Raw genomic sequence first — 16,360 nt, forward strand, 5'->3', positions numbered from 1 at the left:
GAGAAAATCATCACAACTGCGATCGGGCGGGTGGGCGGGGCTTATATTTAGCCTTGCTTTTTTAATATCTCCAATCTTCTTTTCATAACAAGAAACTTAAAACATTTTCAAAATGGTAAATTTTTGTAGAGAAATTTGGATTTGGCAATTCCCTTTAGGCAATGTTTCCAAAAGTTCAATTTTTCAGTACTCTCCCATATGAATTTTACATTTTACACTTTCCTGAGCATTTCGATTGTTCCCTAAAGAGTTCCTGTTGCTGACTTCGACCTCTTCAAGTGTTTTTTCGGCGTTATTTCTTCTAAAATTATACTTCTAACTATTTTCCCCGAATCGCCAAAATGAAATATTACGATTTTTGACATATATTAAAAATCTGATTCTGAAACCCAAATTTCGAAATCTTGGTCCAGGACCAAAAACGCTATACTTTTTCGTTCGAACTTGTCAATATCTATTTCCTAGATTTTTTTAAGGATTTTTAATCAATTTTTGCCAAGTTCAGTTTTCTCTTATGAAATTTTTGATATTTTCCTGAGCATTTCGATTGTTCTCTAGAGAGTTCCTATTGCTGATTTCGACCTCTTCAAGCTTTATTTATTCTAAAATTTCAAGTATTTTTCCAGAATCGTCAAAATGAAACCGGATATTTTGAAAATCTTGATGCAAGACTATCAGAACTCTACGTTTCGATCGAATTTGCCGAGAGCTATTTCTGTGATATTTTCAAGTATTTTCAAGTAATTTTTCCAAAGAATCAATTTTTGAATTCCTTCCCATATGAAATTTTTGACATATTCCTGCGCATTTCGAAATTTCTCCCTCGACCTCCTTAAGTGTTTTTCGGCTATATCTCCTCTAAAATTTCAACTATTTTTCCAGATTCGCAAAATGAAATAAGAGGATTCTTGAGATATTTTAAAAAATTTACTCTGAAACCGAATACTTCGAAGGTCTTGGCGCAGGACTATCAAAGCGCTATACTTTTTGACTGAACTTGTCGAGATCTACATCTCAGATTTTTTTATGGATTTTTAGTCAATTTTCCCGAAAGCTCAATTTTTCAAAACCTTGTCGTATGAAGATTGTGACCTTTTCCCGAGCTTTTTCGAAAATTACTCAGCGTTTTTTGTTGATTAAGGTGGGTGGGGCTTAATCTTTGGTTTTTTTGAGTGGTCTATCAATTTTGAACAGATAATACGTTTTTAATAATGTAAAAACCTTTCTACTTTGTTTATTTGTTACTAATTTTTTACAGGCATGTTATTCAGAACTGGTTTCATTAAAAAAAAATTGAAATGGTAAATTTTTGTAGAAAAATGTGGATTTTGCAATTAAGCTCCTCCTCTCAGCTCACAACGAATGAGAAAAAATTATCACAACTGCGATCGGGCGGGTGGGTGGGGCTTATATTTAGCCTTTCTTTTTTAATATATCTAATCTTCTTTTCATAACAAGAAACTTAAAACATTTTCAAAATGGTAAATTTTTCTAGAGAAATATGGATTTGGCAATTAAGCTCCTCCTCCCTTTAGGCAATGTTTCCAAAAGTTCAATTTTTCAGTACTCTCCCATATCAAATTTTTTACATTTTCCTGAGCATTTCGATAGTTCTCTAAAGAGTTCCTGTTGCTGACTTCGACCTCTTCAAGTCTTTTTTCGGCGTTATTTCTTCTAAAATTATACTCCTAACTATTTTCCCCGAATCGGCAAAATGAAAAATTACGATTCTTGACATATTTTAAAAATCTGATTCTGAAACCCAATATTTCGAAATCTTGGTCCAGGACCAAAAACGCTATACTTTTCGATCGAACTTGTCAAAATCTATTTCCTAGATTTTTTAAAGGATTTTTAGTCAATTTTTGCAAAGTTCAGTTTTCTCTTATGAAATTTTTTATATTTTCCTGAGAATTTCGATTGTTCTCTAGAGAGTTCCTTTTGCTGATTTCGACCTCTTCAAGCTTTATTTCTTCTAAAATTTCAAGTATTTTTCCAGAATCGTTAAAATGAAACCGAATATTTTGAAAATCTTGATGCAAGACTATCAGAACTCTATACGTTTCGATCGAATTTGTCGAGAGCTATTTCTGTGATATTTTGAAGTATTTTTAAGTAAGTTTCCCAAAGATTCAATTTTTGAATACCTTCCCATATAAAATTTTTGACATATTCCTGAGCATTTCGAAATTTCTCAAGAGATCCTCTTTCTGATTTCGACCTCCTTAAGTGTTTTTCGGCTTTATTTCCTCTAAAATTTCAACCATTTTTCCAGATTCGCAAAATGAAATAATAGGATTTTTGAGATATTTTAAAAAATTGACTCTGAAACCGAATACTTCGCAGGTATTGATGCAGGACTATCAAAGCGCTGTACTTTTTGATTGAACTTGTCGAGATCTACATCTCAGATTTTTTTATTGATTTTTAGTCAATTTTCCCAAAAGCTCAATTTTTCAAAACCTTGTCGTACGAAGATTTTGACCTTTTCCCGAGCTTTTTCGAAAATTACTCAGCGTTTTTTGTTGATATTGGTGGGTGGGGCTTAATCTTTGGCCTTTTTGAGTGGTCTTTGAATTTTGAACAGATAATACGTTTTTATAATCTAAAAACCTTTCTACTTTGTGTATTTGTTAGTAATTTTTTACACGTATGTTATTCATAACTGGTTTAATTAAAATAAATGGGAATGATAAATTTTTGTAGAAAAATGTGGATTTTGCAATTAAGCTCCTCCTCCCGGCTCACGTCGAATAAAAAAATTCATCACAACTGCGACCGGGCGGGTGGGCGGGGCTTATATTTAGCCTTGTTTTTTTAATATATCTAATCCTCTTTTCATAACAAGAAACTTAAAACATTTTCAAAATGGTAAATTTTTCTAGAGAAATATGGATTTGGCAATTAAGCTCCTCCTCCCTCTAGGCAATGTTTCCAAAAGTTCAATTTTTCAGTACTCTCCCATATGAAATTTTTGACACTTTCCTGAGCATTTCCATAGTCCTCTAAAGAGTTCCTGTTGCTAACTTCGACCTCTCCAAGTGTTTTTTCGGCGTTATTGCTTCTAAAATTATACTCCCAACTATTTTCCCCGAATCGCCAAAATGAAATATTATGATTTTTGACATATTTTTAAAATCTGATTCTGAAACCCAATATTTCGAAATCTTGGTCCAGGACCAAAAACGCTATACTTTTCGATCGAACTTGTCAAGATCTATTTCCTAAATTTTTTTTGAATTTTCAATCAATTTTTGCAAAGTTCAGTTTTCTCTTATGAAATTTTTGATATTTTCCTGAGCATTTCGATTGTTCTCTAGAGAGTTCCTATTGCTGATTTCAACCTCTTCAAGCTTTATTTCTTCTAAAATTTCAAGTATTTTTCCAGAATCGTCAAAATGAAACCGAATTTTTTGAAAATCTTGATGCAAGACTATCAGAACTCTACGTTTCGATCGAATTTGTCGAGAGCTATTTCTGTGATATTTTGAAGTATTTTTAAGTAATTTTTCCAAAGATTCAATTTTTGAATACCTTCCCATCTGAAATTTTTGACATATTCCTGAGCATTTCGAAATTTCTCAAGAGATCCTCTTTCTGATTTCGACCTCCTTAAGCGTTTTTCGACTTTATTTCCTCTAAAATTTCAACTATTTTTCCAGATTTGCAAAATGAAATAATAGGATTTTTGAGATATTTTAAAAAATTGACTCTGAAACCGAATACTTCGAAGGTCTTGGCGCAGGACTATCAAAACGCTATACTTTTTGATTGAACTTGTCGAGATCTACATCTCAGATTTTTTTATGGATTTTTAGTCAATTTTCCCAGAAGTTCAATTTTCCAAAACTTTGTCGTATGAAGATTTTGACCTTTTCCCGAGCTTTTTCGAAAAGTACTCACCGTTTTTTATTGATTAGGGTGGCTGGGGCTTAGTCTTTGGTTTTTTTGAGTTGTCTTTCAATTTTGAACAGAAAATACGTTTTTATAATCTAAAAACCTTTCTATTTTGTTTATTTGTTACTAATTTTTCACAGGCATGTTTTTCAGAACTAGTTTCATTAAAAAAAATTGAAATGGTAAATTTTTGTAGAAAAATGTGGATTTTGAAATTAAGCTCCTCCTCCCGGCTCACAACGAATGAGAAAAATCATCACAACTGCGACCGGGCGGGTGGGCGGGGCTTATATTTAGCCTTGCTTTTTTAATATATCTAATCTTCTTTTCATAACAAGAAACTTAAAACATTTTCAAAATGGTAAATTTTTGTAGAGAAATATCGATTTGGCAATTAAGCTCCTCCTCCATTTAAGCAATATTTCCAAAAGTTCAATTTTTCAGTACTCTCCCATATGAAATTTTTGACTTTTTCCTGAGCATTTCGATAGTTCTCTAAAGAGTTCCTGTTGCTAACTTTGACCTCTCAAGTGTTTTTTCGGCGTTATTTCTTCTAAAATTATACTCCCAACTATTTTCCCCGAATCGCCAAAATGAAATATTACGATTTTTGACATATATTAAAAATCTGATTCTGAAACCCAATATTTCGAAATCTTGGTCCGGGACCAAAAACGGTGTACTTTTCGATCGAACTTCTCAAGATCTATTTCCTCGATTTTTTTTGGATTTCTAATCAATTTTTGCAAAATTCAGTTTTCTCTTATGCAATTTTTGATATTTTCCTGAGCATTTCGATTGTTCTCTAGAGAGTTCCTATTGCTGATTTCGACCTCTTCAAGCTTTATTTTTTCTAAAATTTCAAGTATTTTTCCAGAATCGTCAAAATGAAACCGAATATTTTGAAAATCTTGATGCAAGACTATCAGAACTCTACGTTTCGATCGAATTTGTCGAGAGCTATTTCTGTGATATTTTGAAGTATTTTTAAGTAAGTTTCCCAAAGATTCAATTTTTGAATACCTTCCCATATAAAATTTTTGACATATTCCTGAGCATTTCGAAATTTCTCAAGAGATCCTCTTTCTGATTTCGACCTCCTTAAGTGTTTTTCGGCTTTATTTCCTCTAAAATTTCAACCATTTTTCCAGATTCGCAAAATGAAATAATAGGATTTTTGAGATATTTTAAAAAATTGACTCTGAAACCGAATACTTCGCAGGTATTGATGCAGGACTATCAAAGCGCTGTACTTTTTGATTGAACTTGTCGAGATCTACATCTCAGATTTTTTTATTGATTTTTAGTCAATTTTCCCAAAAGCTCAATTTTTCAAAACCTTGTCGTACGAAGATTTTGACCTTTTCCCGAGCTTTTTCGAAAATTACTCAGCGTTTTTTGTTGATATTGGTGGGTGGGGCTTAATCTTTGGCCTTTTTGAGTGGTCTTTGAATTTTGAACAGATAATACGTTTTTATAATCTAAAAACCTTTCTACTTTGTGTATTTGTTAGTAATTTTTTACACGTATGTTATTCATAACTGGTTTAATTAAAATAAATGGGAATGATAAATTTTTGTAGAAAAATGTGGATTTTGCAATTAAGCTCCTCCTCCCGGCTCACGTCGAATAAAAAAATTCATCACAACTGCGACCGGGCGGGTGGGCGGGGCTTATATTTAGCCTTGTTTTTTTAATATATCTAATCCTCTTTTCATAACAAGAAACTTAAAACATTTTCAAAATGGTAAATTTTTCTAGAGAAATATGGATTTGGCAATTAAGCTCCTCCTCCCTCTAGGCAATGTTTCCAAAAGTTCAATTTTTCAGTACTCTCCCATATGAAATTTTTGACACTTTCCTGAGCATTTCCATAGTCCTCTAAAGAGTTCCTGTTGCTAACTTCGACCTCTCCAAGTGTTTTTTCGGCGTTATTGCTTCTAAAATTATACTCCCAACTATTTTCCCCGAATCGCCAAAATGAAATATTATGATTTTTGACATATTTTTAAAATCTGATTCTGAAACCCAATATTTCGAAATCTTGGTCCAGGACCAAAAACGCTATACTTTTCGATCGAACTTGTCAAGATCTATTTCCTAAATTTTTTTTGAATTTTCAATCAATTTTTGCAAAGTTCAGTTTTCTCTTATGAAATTTTTGATATTTTCCTGAGCATTTCGATTGTTCTCTAGAGAGTTCCTATTGCTGATTTCAACCTCTTCAAGCTTTATTTCTTCTAAAATTTCAAGTATTTTTCCAGAATCGTCAAAATGAAACCGAATTTTTTGAAAATCTTGATGCAAGACTATCAGAACTCTACGTTTCGATCGAATTTGTCGAGAGCTATTTCTGTGATATTTTGAAGTATTTTTAAGTAATTTTTCCAAAGATTCAATTTTTGAATACCTTCCCATCTGAAATTTTTGACATATTCCTGAGCATTTCGAAATTTCTCAAGAGATCCTCTTTCTGATTTCGACCTCCTTAAGCGTTTTTCGACTTTATTTCCTCTAAAATTTCAACTATTTTTCCAGATTTGCAAAATGAAATAATAGGATTTTTGAGATATTTTAAAAAATTGACTCTGTAACCGAATACTTCGAAGGTCTTGGCGCAGGACTATCAAAACGCTATACTTTTTGATTGAACTTGTCGAGATCTACATCTCAGATTTTTTTATGGATTTTTAGTCAATTTTCCCAGAAGTTCAATTTTCCAAAACTTTGTCGTATGAAGATTTTGACCTTTTCCCGAGCTTTTTCGAAAAGTACTCACCGTTTTTTATTGATTAGGGTGGCTGGGGCTTAGTCTTTGGTTTTTTTGAGTTGTCTTTCAATTTTGAACAGAAAATACGTTTTTATAATCTAAAAACCTTTCTATTTTGTTTATTTGTTACTAATTTTTCACAGGCATGTTTTTCAGAACTAGTTTCATTAAAAAAAATTGAAATGGTAAATTTTTGTAGAAAAATGTGGATTTTGAAATTAAGCTCCTCCTCCCGGCTCACAACGAATGAGAAAAATCATCACAACTGCGACCGGGCGGGTGGGCGGGGCTTATATTTAGCCTTGCTTTTTTAATATATCTAATCTTCTTTTCATAACAAGAAACTTAAAACATTTTCAAAATGGTAAATTTTTGTAGAGAAATATCGATTTGGCAATTAAGCTCCTCCTCCATTTAAGCAATATTTCCAAAAGTTCAATTTTTCAGTACTCTCCCATATGAAATTTTTGACTTTTTCCTGAGCATTTCGATAGTTCTCTAAAGAGTTCCTGTTGCTAACTTTGACCTCTCAAGTGTTTTTTCGGCGTTATTTCTTCTAAAATTATACTCCCAACTATTTTCCCCGAATCGCCAAAATGAAATATTACGATTTTTGACATATATTAAAAATCTGATTCTGAAACCCAATATTTCGAAATCTTGGTCCGGGACCAAAAACGGTGTACTTTTCGATCGAACTTCTCAAGATCTATTTCCTCGATTTTTTTTGGATTTCTAATCAATTTTTGCAAAATTCAGTTTTCTCTTATGCAATTTTTGATATTTTCCTGAGCATTTCGATTGTTCTCTAGAGAGTTCCTATTGCTGATTTCGACCTCTTCAAGCTTTATTTTTTCTAAAATTTCAAGTATTTTTCCAGAATCGTCAAAATGAAACCGAATATTTTGAAAATCTTGATGCAAGACTATCAGAACTCTACGTTTCGATCGAATTTGTCGAGAGCTATTTCTGTGATATTTTGAAGTATTTTTAAGTAATTTTTCCAAAGATTCAATTTTTTAATACCTTCTCATATGAAATTTTTGACATATTCCTGAGCATTTCGAAATTTTTCAAGAGATCCTCTTTCTGATTTCGACCTCCTTAAGTGTTTTTCGGCTTTATCTCCTCTAAAATTTCAACTATTTTTCCAGATTCGCAAAATGAAATAATAGGATTCTTGAGATATTTTAAAAAATTTACTCTGAAACCGAATACTTCGAAGGTCTTGGCGCAGGACTATCAAAGCGCTATACTTTTTGACTTAACTTGTCGAGATCTACATCTCAGATTTTTTTTATGGATTTTTAGTCAATTTTCCCAAAAGCTCAATTTTTCAATACCTTGTCGTATGAAGATTTTGACCTTTTCCCGAGCTTTTTCGAAAATTACTCACCGTTTTTTGTTGATTAGAGTGGGTGGGGCTTAATCTTTGGTTTTTTTGAGTGGTCTTTCAATTTTGAACAGACAATACGTTTTTATAATGTAAAAACTTCTATACTTTGTTTATTTGTTACTAATTTTTTATAGGCATGTTATTCAGAACTGGTTTCATTAAAAAAAAAATGGGAATGGTAAATTTTTGTAGAGAAATATGGATTGTGTAATTAAGCTCCTCCTTCCGCCTCACAACGAATGAGAAAAAATCATCACAAATGCGATCGGGTAGGTGGGCGGGGCTTATATTTAGCCTTGATTTTTTAATATATCTAATCTTCTTTTCATAACAAGAAACTTAAAAAAACATTTTCAAAATGGTAAATTTTTTATTGAGAAATATGGATTTGGTAATTAAGCTCCTCCTTCCTTTAGGCAATGTTTCCAAAAGTTCAATTTTTCAGTACTCTCCAATTTGAAATTTTTTACATTTTCCTGAGCATTTTGATAGTCCTCTAAAGAGTTCCTGTTGCTGACTTCGACCTCTTCAAGTGTTTTTTCGGCGTTATTTCTTCTGAAATTATACTTCCAACTATTTTCCCAGAATCGCCAAAATGAAATATTACGATTTTTGACATATTTTAAAAATCTGATTTTGAAACCCAATATTTCGAAGTCTTGGTCCAGGGCCAAAAACGCTATACTTTTCGATCGAACTTGTCAAGATCTATTTCCTATATTTTTTAAGGATTTTTAATCAATTTTTGCAAAATTCAGTTTTCTCTTGTGAAATTTTTGATATTTTCCTGAGCATTTCGATAGTCCTCTAAAGAGTTCCTATTGCTGATTTCGACCTCTTCAAGCTTTATTTCTTCTAAAATTTCAAGTATTTTTCCAGAATCGTCAAAATAAAACCGAATATTTTGAAAATCTTGATGCAAGACTATCAGAACTCTACGTTTCGATCGAATTTGTCGAGAGCTATTTCTGTGATATTTTGAAGTATTTTTAAGTAATTTTTCCAAAGATTCAATTTTTGAATACCTTCCCATATGAAATTTTTGACATATTCCGGAGCATTTCGAAATTTTTCAAGAGATCCTCTTTCTGATTTCGACCTCCTTAAGTGTTTTTCGGCTGTATTTCCTCTAAAATTTCAACTATTTTTCCAGATTCGCAAAATGAAATAATAGGATTTTTGGGTTATTTTAAAAAATTGACTCTAAAACCGAATACTCCGAAGGTCTTGGTGCAGAACCATCAAAGCGCTGTACTTTTTGATTGAACTTGTCGAAATCTACATCTTAGATTTTTTTATGGCTTTTTAGTTCATTTTCCCAAAAGCTCAATTTTTCAAAACCTTGTCGTATGAAGATTTTGACCTTTTCCCGAGCTTTTTCGAAAATTACTCACCGTTTTTTGTTGATTAGGGTGGGTGGGCCTTAATCTTTGTTTTTTTGAGTGGTCTTTCAATTTTGAACAGATAATACGTTTTTATAATCTAAAAACCTTTCTACTTGTTTATTTGTTACTAATTTTTTATAGGCATGTTATTCAGACTTGGTTTTATTAAAAAAAATTGAAATCGTATTTTTTGTAGAAAAATGTGGATTTTGTAATTAATCTCCTCCTCCCGGCTGACAACGAATGAGAAAAAATCATCACATATGAAATTTTTGACATTTTCCTGAACATTTTGATAGTTCTCTAAAGAGTTTCTGTTGCTGACTTCGACCTCTTCAAGTGTTTTTTCGGCGTTATTTCTTCTAAAATTTTACTCCTAACTATTTTCCCCGAATCACCAAAATGAAATATCACGATTTTTGACATATTTTAAAAATCTGATTCTGAAACCCAATATTTTGAAATCTTGGTCCGGGACCAAAAACGCTATAGTTTTTGATCGAACTTATCAAGATCTATTTCCTAGATTTTTTTAAAGGATTTTTAATCAATTTTTGCAAAGTTCAGTTTTCTCATGAAATTTTTGATATTTTCATGAGCATTTCGATTGTTCTCTAGAGAGTTCCTATTGTTGATTTACACCTCTTCAAGCTTTACTTCTTCTAAAATTTCAAGTATTTTTCCAGAATCGTCAAAATGAACCCGAATATTTTGAAAATCTTGATGCAAGACTATCAGAAATTTATATACGTTTCGATCGAATTCGTCGAGAGATATTTCTGTGATATTTTGAAGTATTTTTAAGTAATTTTTCCAAAGATTCAATTTTTGAATACCTTCCCATATGAAATTTTTGACATATTCCTGAGCATTTCGAAATTTCTCAAGAGATCCTCTTTCTGATTTCGAACTCCTTAAGTGTTTTTCGGCTTTATTTCCTCTAAAATTTCAACTATTTTTCCGGATTCGCAAAACGAAATAATAGGATTTTTGAGATATTTTAAAAAATCGACTCTGAAACCGAATACTTCGAAGGTCTTGGCGCAGGACTATCAAAGGGCTATACTTTTTGATTGAACTTGTCAAGATCTACATCTCAGATTTTTTTATGGATTTTCAGTCAATTTTCCCAAAAGCTCAATTTTTCAAAACCTTGTCGTATGAAGATTTTGACTTTTTCCCGAGTTTTTTCGAAAATTACTCACCGTTTTTTGTTGATTAGGGTGGGTGGCGCTTAATCTTTGTTTTTTTGTAGAGAAATATGGATTTCGGAATTAAGCTCCTCCTCCCGGCTCACGTCGAATGAAAAAAAAATCATCACAACTGCGACCGGGTGGGTGGGTGGGGCTTATATTTAGCCTTGTTTTTTGAATATATCTAATCTTCTTTTCATAAGAAACTTAAAACATTTTCAAAATGGTAAATTTTTGTAGAGAAATAGGGATTTTGCAATTAAACTCCGCCTCATATCTCACGACGAATGAACATTTCAGCACAACTGAGGTTGGGGCGGGTGGGTGGGGTTTAATTTTTGTCTTTTTTTTTTTCTTAATACAGTTTTCTTTCAACAACAGAATACTTAAAATGTGAAATGGTGAAATTGAGGTTAGAATTATGTCCGACATTTTGTTTTTTTACAAATTGTTCGACATAATTCTGACCTCAGATTCACTATTTGATATTTCAAATATTCTATTGTTGAGAGAAAACTGTATATAAATATTAAGCCCCCCCCACACGCCCCGATCTCAATTATGATAAATTTTTCTTTCGTCGTGAGACGGAGGGGAGGAGCTTAATTGCAAAATCCATATTTCTCTACAAAAATGTACCATTTTGAATATATTTTAAGTAAGTGTAAGTTGAATAATTTGAATTTGAAAAAAAATCCAATCAAAAAAATCGTCAAACATAGGCAACCATGTGCACGTTAGCTTTTTTGGGTAGTGTGTCGTTCTGCTTGAAATTTTAGTTAGAAGGTTGGTCAAAGAGGGCGTAACGACGACGACGCCACGGTTTTCCCCAACACGCGCAGCTAATTCTAATCGGAAAAATGCTAATTTTCGACCGACGCTAACACGTGCGGTAAATTTGTTTAATTGTTTGTAAATTAACAGATCAGGTTAGGACTTTCATCGTTAACCGATGCTGACACAATTTAACAGGCATTAGATTTATTTAGATAAATCACTTACTAGGAAATTACGAATAACGTTTCTGGATACCAATTCTCACCGTCGCGGGTAGGAGAACAGCCACGACCGGGAGCCCCAAACTCCCGGTTTTTGTCCGTAATAACTTGTGTATTTGCATCCAGTTACTTTAATTAAGATTTTTCTTGGTTTTTATTCAATTTGTGATATTCAAATATTTGCATTGATTCAGAACGTTTAATTTGATTATTTCCTTTAAGTCATTCAAAGTTTTTTTTTAATTATACATTTTGCATATTATTCGAGTCTTATTAATAGCACAAATTATTAATAAAATTTTGTTTGTAGTAAGCTTTTTTAGAGCTCAACGAGTAGAAATCCACACAATAATAATAAGTTTCAATATAAAAGTGCAAGTGTATTTTTCATTGCATACACAAGCAATGCTATTAATATTTGTTATTTACATTTAAAATTAACTACGCTTTTACTATGAAAATAAATGTGACAGTAATTGTTTCTAAATAGATATGCTTAAATCATCAAATTTTACAGTAGATGAGTATAGAACCTCAACTCAATTCTGTTTATTCCTTGTAGAGCTTTGATGACCTCATTTCCACCATTATCTTTAACTTTGCTTACTTTTGCATCCTTGGCCTTGCGTTTCATCCAATCAGAAACCTTCTATTTGAAGTCCACACAAAAGGTGACTAAAAGTGCGCCAATGTCACCACGACCACAAGGAACAAAAATGATGAGACACGAAGTAGTTCGGTAGTTTGAATAATTCTAACCTGCTTTTATGTAGGTGTCAAAGTAATTTAAAACACATGTTTACACTTTGTCTCCTCGTCCTCGCCAGCGTACTATTTCCCACATGACCGCACATAAATAAGACATCTAATAGTCGACGCAGTGATATTTTAATGGCCTCATTTACTTACCAGTTTGTTTATTTCCCCACATACCGCACAAAGTAGTCACTTTATGACCACTCCGAGTTCCCGCCGCTCACTTCCATGTTCCTTCCAGGCGAGCGCCTCAGGTGTGGGTGTTCTGATTTTCACAGAGAGAGCGAGCGTTTTAAATAAGACATATTTATTACAGGTCATTTAGTTACATATCTTCATATAATTTCATATTTTATTCATTTATTTATATATTTATAGATACAAGATTCATTACAGGCAGTTTTCACCATGCGCATGCTTTGAATCTCACATTGTGTTCACATATACAATATTGGCAAAACAATAAACAAATAAAACAAAAGAATACTGCTTAGATCAGCTCACAACGATGAATTCACACACACCTGCGCGCGCACCCATTCGCACGTTGACACATTTCCCATACCTAGACAAAATTGCTTTTACTGCAGTTGTGCAATACCCGACGACCTAGGTCACTCAGAGTCACCAGGAGCCAGGAAGAACAGGTTCATGTATGTTATCGGCATATTACTGACGCCACGAGAAAACAATACACATAAAAATATTCGAAAGAAAAACTTAACAAGAGCTTCCTGCATTTCACACAGAACGGACTACGAAAATGGAGCAATATGCTGATATAATACAGTCAGCCGAATCTTAGAGTGTGTATATAGTCAAGAAGTAAAACTTTTATCTATACATTCATTGACATCGAATATTCTGGCCGGTAAAAGATTTTTTTTTTTCATTTTTTTGTTTGTTTTCGAGTAAAGAAAGGTTTCTACGACTTGACCACAAACTCACTTTTACAGATATAAATATTTATAATTTATTAACAAATATAACATTCAGTAAACTTTTTAAACTGGAACAGTGCAACTCGCCGAAATAAAAAATGAACAAACGTAATTTCATTGTTCCGTTTATTAGACTAGCGGCACATATATATTTTATTATTAATTAGTCACTACCGAACTAATAAAAGCATGAATTTATTAGAGTGATAATCCCGCCGAACCGAACTCACAAATAAGGTAAAACTCAAGGAGGACAGAAATGAACGAGAACGAAAGTGTGACACGAAGAACGAAATACACTGATCTATAGTGATGTATTACACTAGTTCCGTACCTTATTTTACAAGTTGGTTTCATGGACATATAGCTAGATTCACACTCTTCTTTGTGCATCTACAGATTGTAAAATTAAAAGTCTCCATCGCTTACACTATCTGTAGTATATTAGTAAACCAACAACTAAACCTTAATCTACTCAACTCAAAAACGCGCGCCAATAGCGACCCTCTCCCCACCCCAGCACACACGACTTAAGTACGAAGCTGTATTCTTTGAATTGAGCAGAAGATCATCAGATGGAAACACAAAAGGGAAAGTTCAAAGCAATATAAACATCAAGATTGTGCCAGATCAACTAAAATTATTGCACTAACTCTAATCTCAACGGATAATAAAAATAAATACACTTTGTTTTAAGAATAGGTTAACATATAAAAAATATATCGTTACAAATAATGATTGTTAACTGCTAAAGATCCAATTTTCAAATGAGATTGCACACGAAATTCGACTTTTTTTTACAAACAATTCATTGATAAGTGTATAAAAAGTTTAGATTATCACAATTCCAAAAGTATGAATAAAATTCATGAACATACAATTCACCGATCGAACGTGTAGAGACGCTTCCGGGCGAGGTCGCTCTACTTTTACCATGATCCTCTACAATAGAAAAAAAGAGAGCACCATTTGCGACCGCCGCCGCCCCAGATCTACCAGATTCGTCTAAAACGCCAGTGGCGCCCTCCTAACCTAACCTAACCGCCTCTACCCGCGAAAAATAAAGATAAACATGTAAATTTACAAACAATACTCGGTAAATCAATAACTTATTTGCTATTTTATATGATCTATATAAACACTAATTTGATATCACAATGATGTTCATGAAAAACACATATGGGTTATGATATTAAAACAAAAAACGCAATCGAACGCAACAGATTAGTATGGCAAATTGACTGAAACTTCAGTGATTTGTACTTTTTTTCATGATACTGACGTCTAGAACGAATACAAAATTGTCAAAATACGAACAGATCCATGAAATGCATTAGAAATGATACACAATATACCACGTGACGCGACTGACAACAGGGAACACGTTACGTTTGCCAAATTCTCAACTTTTTATTGACACTATCATAGAAAGTAATGCGTTGTCTCGGTTGGTCCTACGGTTTTGTGTGTGTTGTGTGTGTGAGTGTGTGTGTGTTCGTATTTCTCGTTTTTTTTTTATCATTTTTTGTTACATTTTCTATTGTATTAACTTGACAAACGTAAGCATAATGGAATCGACTTGTTAGTAAGAAAGCGTTGGAGACAAAACAGACTAAAAAATGAGGTGGGCGGTTATAAGAGTTCATACTGGCGAAGGTGCATACGCTGAATGATATCACGGCAGTCGTTAAACACTCTCTTGATATTCTCCGTATCAACGGCACAAGTAAAGTGAGGATAACAATAGTGCTTGCCTTCACCAGAGGCTGTACTTATGCGCTGAAAAAGACAAAGGACGCCCACGGTTTAGAATCTGGTTATCACGTTCGAGCCACTGATCCGACGATACGAAAATAGAGCGGAACGCAACAGATCACATCATAAAAAAAGCGCGGCTTTTCTTTTTCGGCTTTTAGCCAACTTTACGATACGTAAATCTGAAGATAAAAACGCGCGAGCCGGAAGATGGAAACGACAGTCGCTTGTCAAATTTGGTCCATTGTTGTCTATTTTTATCCCATTTTCTCTATTTACTTGATCATTTTTAAGCCTTTTTTTGTTTTCGAGAATTTTTAGCCAAGAAGGTTCGGGTAACGTCCTCTCGAGAACGGAAGCAAAGAGTACAATTTTATTCCGTTTCACGAAAGATTTTGAAGAATTTAGTTTAAAAAATGACAGCAGACAAGAATTACAATCGCAATCGGAATTCAAAAAAAAAGATTCTTCTATGTGAAAATACATTTCCAGAAAAAGTTAATTGATGGATATTCAAGAAGATTCTAAAAAATTCCGAAGATGGAACAGATTGAAATTGAAGAAAGAAGATAACTTACGATGTTTCATTAGGTTTCTAAAATATTCTCAAGAATATTTTAGATTTCAGAACCAGAAGAATTATAGAAGTTCTGGAAAATTCGTTAAAAGATCATTTTTCTGACAGTTTAGAACAATTTTGTTATAAAATAAAGACAGGATTGATTTCTAAACAATTCGTTGGTGGAAGCAATGTAAAACAAGATCAGACCACATTCTCGAACATTCTATGGAAGAAATAAAAGCATTTCTAGAAGTTTCTGTTTTGTAACTAGAAATAGCAAAACTGAGGAGTTCCTGAATCAGTCATTTTTTGACAGACATCAAATGGCAGATTTTCAAAAGGATTCTCAAAAATTCCGAACGTAGAACAGGTTGAAATTGAAGAAAGAAAAAAACTGAACAATGTTTCTTAAGCTTCTAGAATATTCTAGTGTGTTTCGATGATATCCATCAAGAAAGGATTGAGAACAGCGTTTCCAGAAAATTTTAGATTTTAGAACTGCAAAAAATGCGACAATTCTAGAAAATTCCATAGAAGAAGATTCTCCTGGGAGTGTAGAAAAGTTTTACAGAAAAATGTAGAAAGGAGGAAATTCTAGGCAATTCATCGTTAGAAACTATGTAAAACAAAACCAAAAGATCCAGTTTAAATTCATAAATTGAAAACGCGATTTTATGATGAATTTTCGACCACATTCCCAAAAGGTC

The 16,360-nt window shown here is 32.8% G+C and overlaps 1 protein-coding gene across 1 annotated transcript in view; it reads right to left on the minus strand.

The window, feature by feature from the left end:
* Positions 1–12,685: 12,685 nt before the first annotated feature.
* The window catches only part of LOC135126096 (guanine nucleotide-binding protein G(s) subunit alpha), a 39,060-nt gene continuing 35,385 nt past the window's right edge, over positions 12,686–16,360 (minus strand). The window contains exon 6 of the mRNA XM_064051906.1: positions 12,686–15,115. Coding sequence (XP_063907976.1) covers positions 14,969–15,115 — 147 coding nt within the window. The 3' untranslated portion in view covers positions 12,686–14,968. The remainder of the gene's footprint in view (positions 15,116–16,360) is intronic.

This window comes from Zophobas morio, unplaced genomic scaffold (assembly GCF_036711695.1).
Source record: "Zophobas morio isolate AGI-343-1 ecotype UQ-CSIRO unplaced genomic scaffold, CSIRO_AGI_Zmor_V1 ptg000010l, whole genome shotgun sequence".
Classification (NCBI taxonomy): Eukaryota; Metazoa; Arthropoda; class Insecta; order Coleoptera; family Tenebrionidae; genus Zophobas; species Zophobas morio.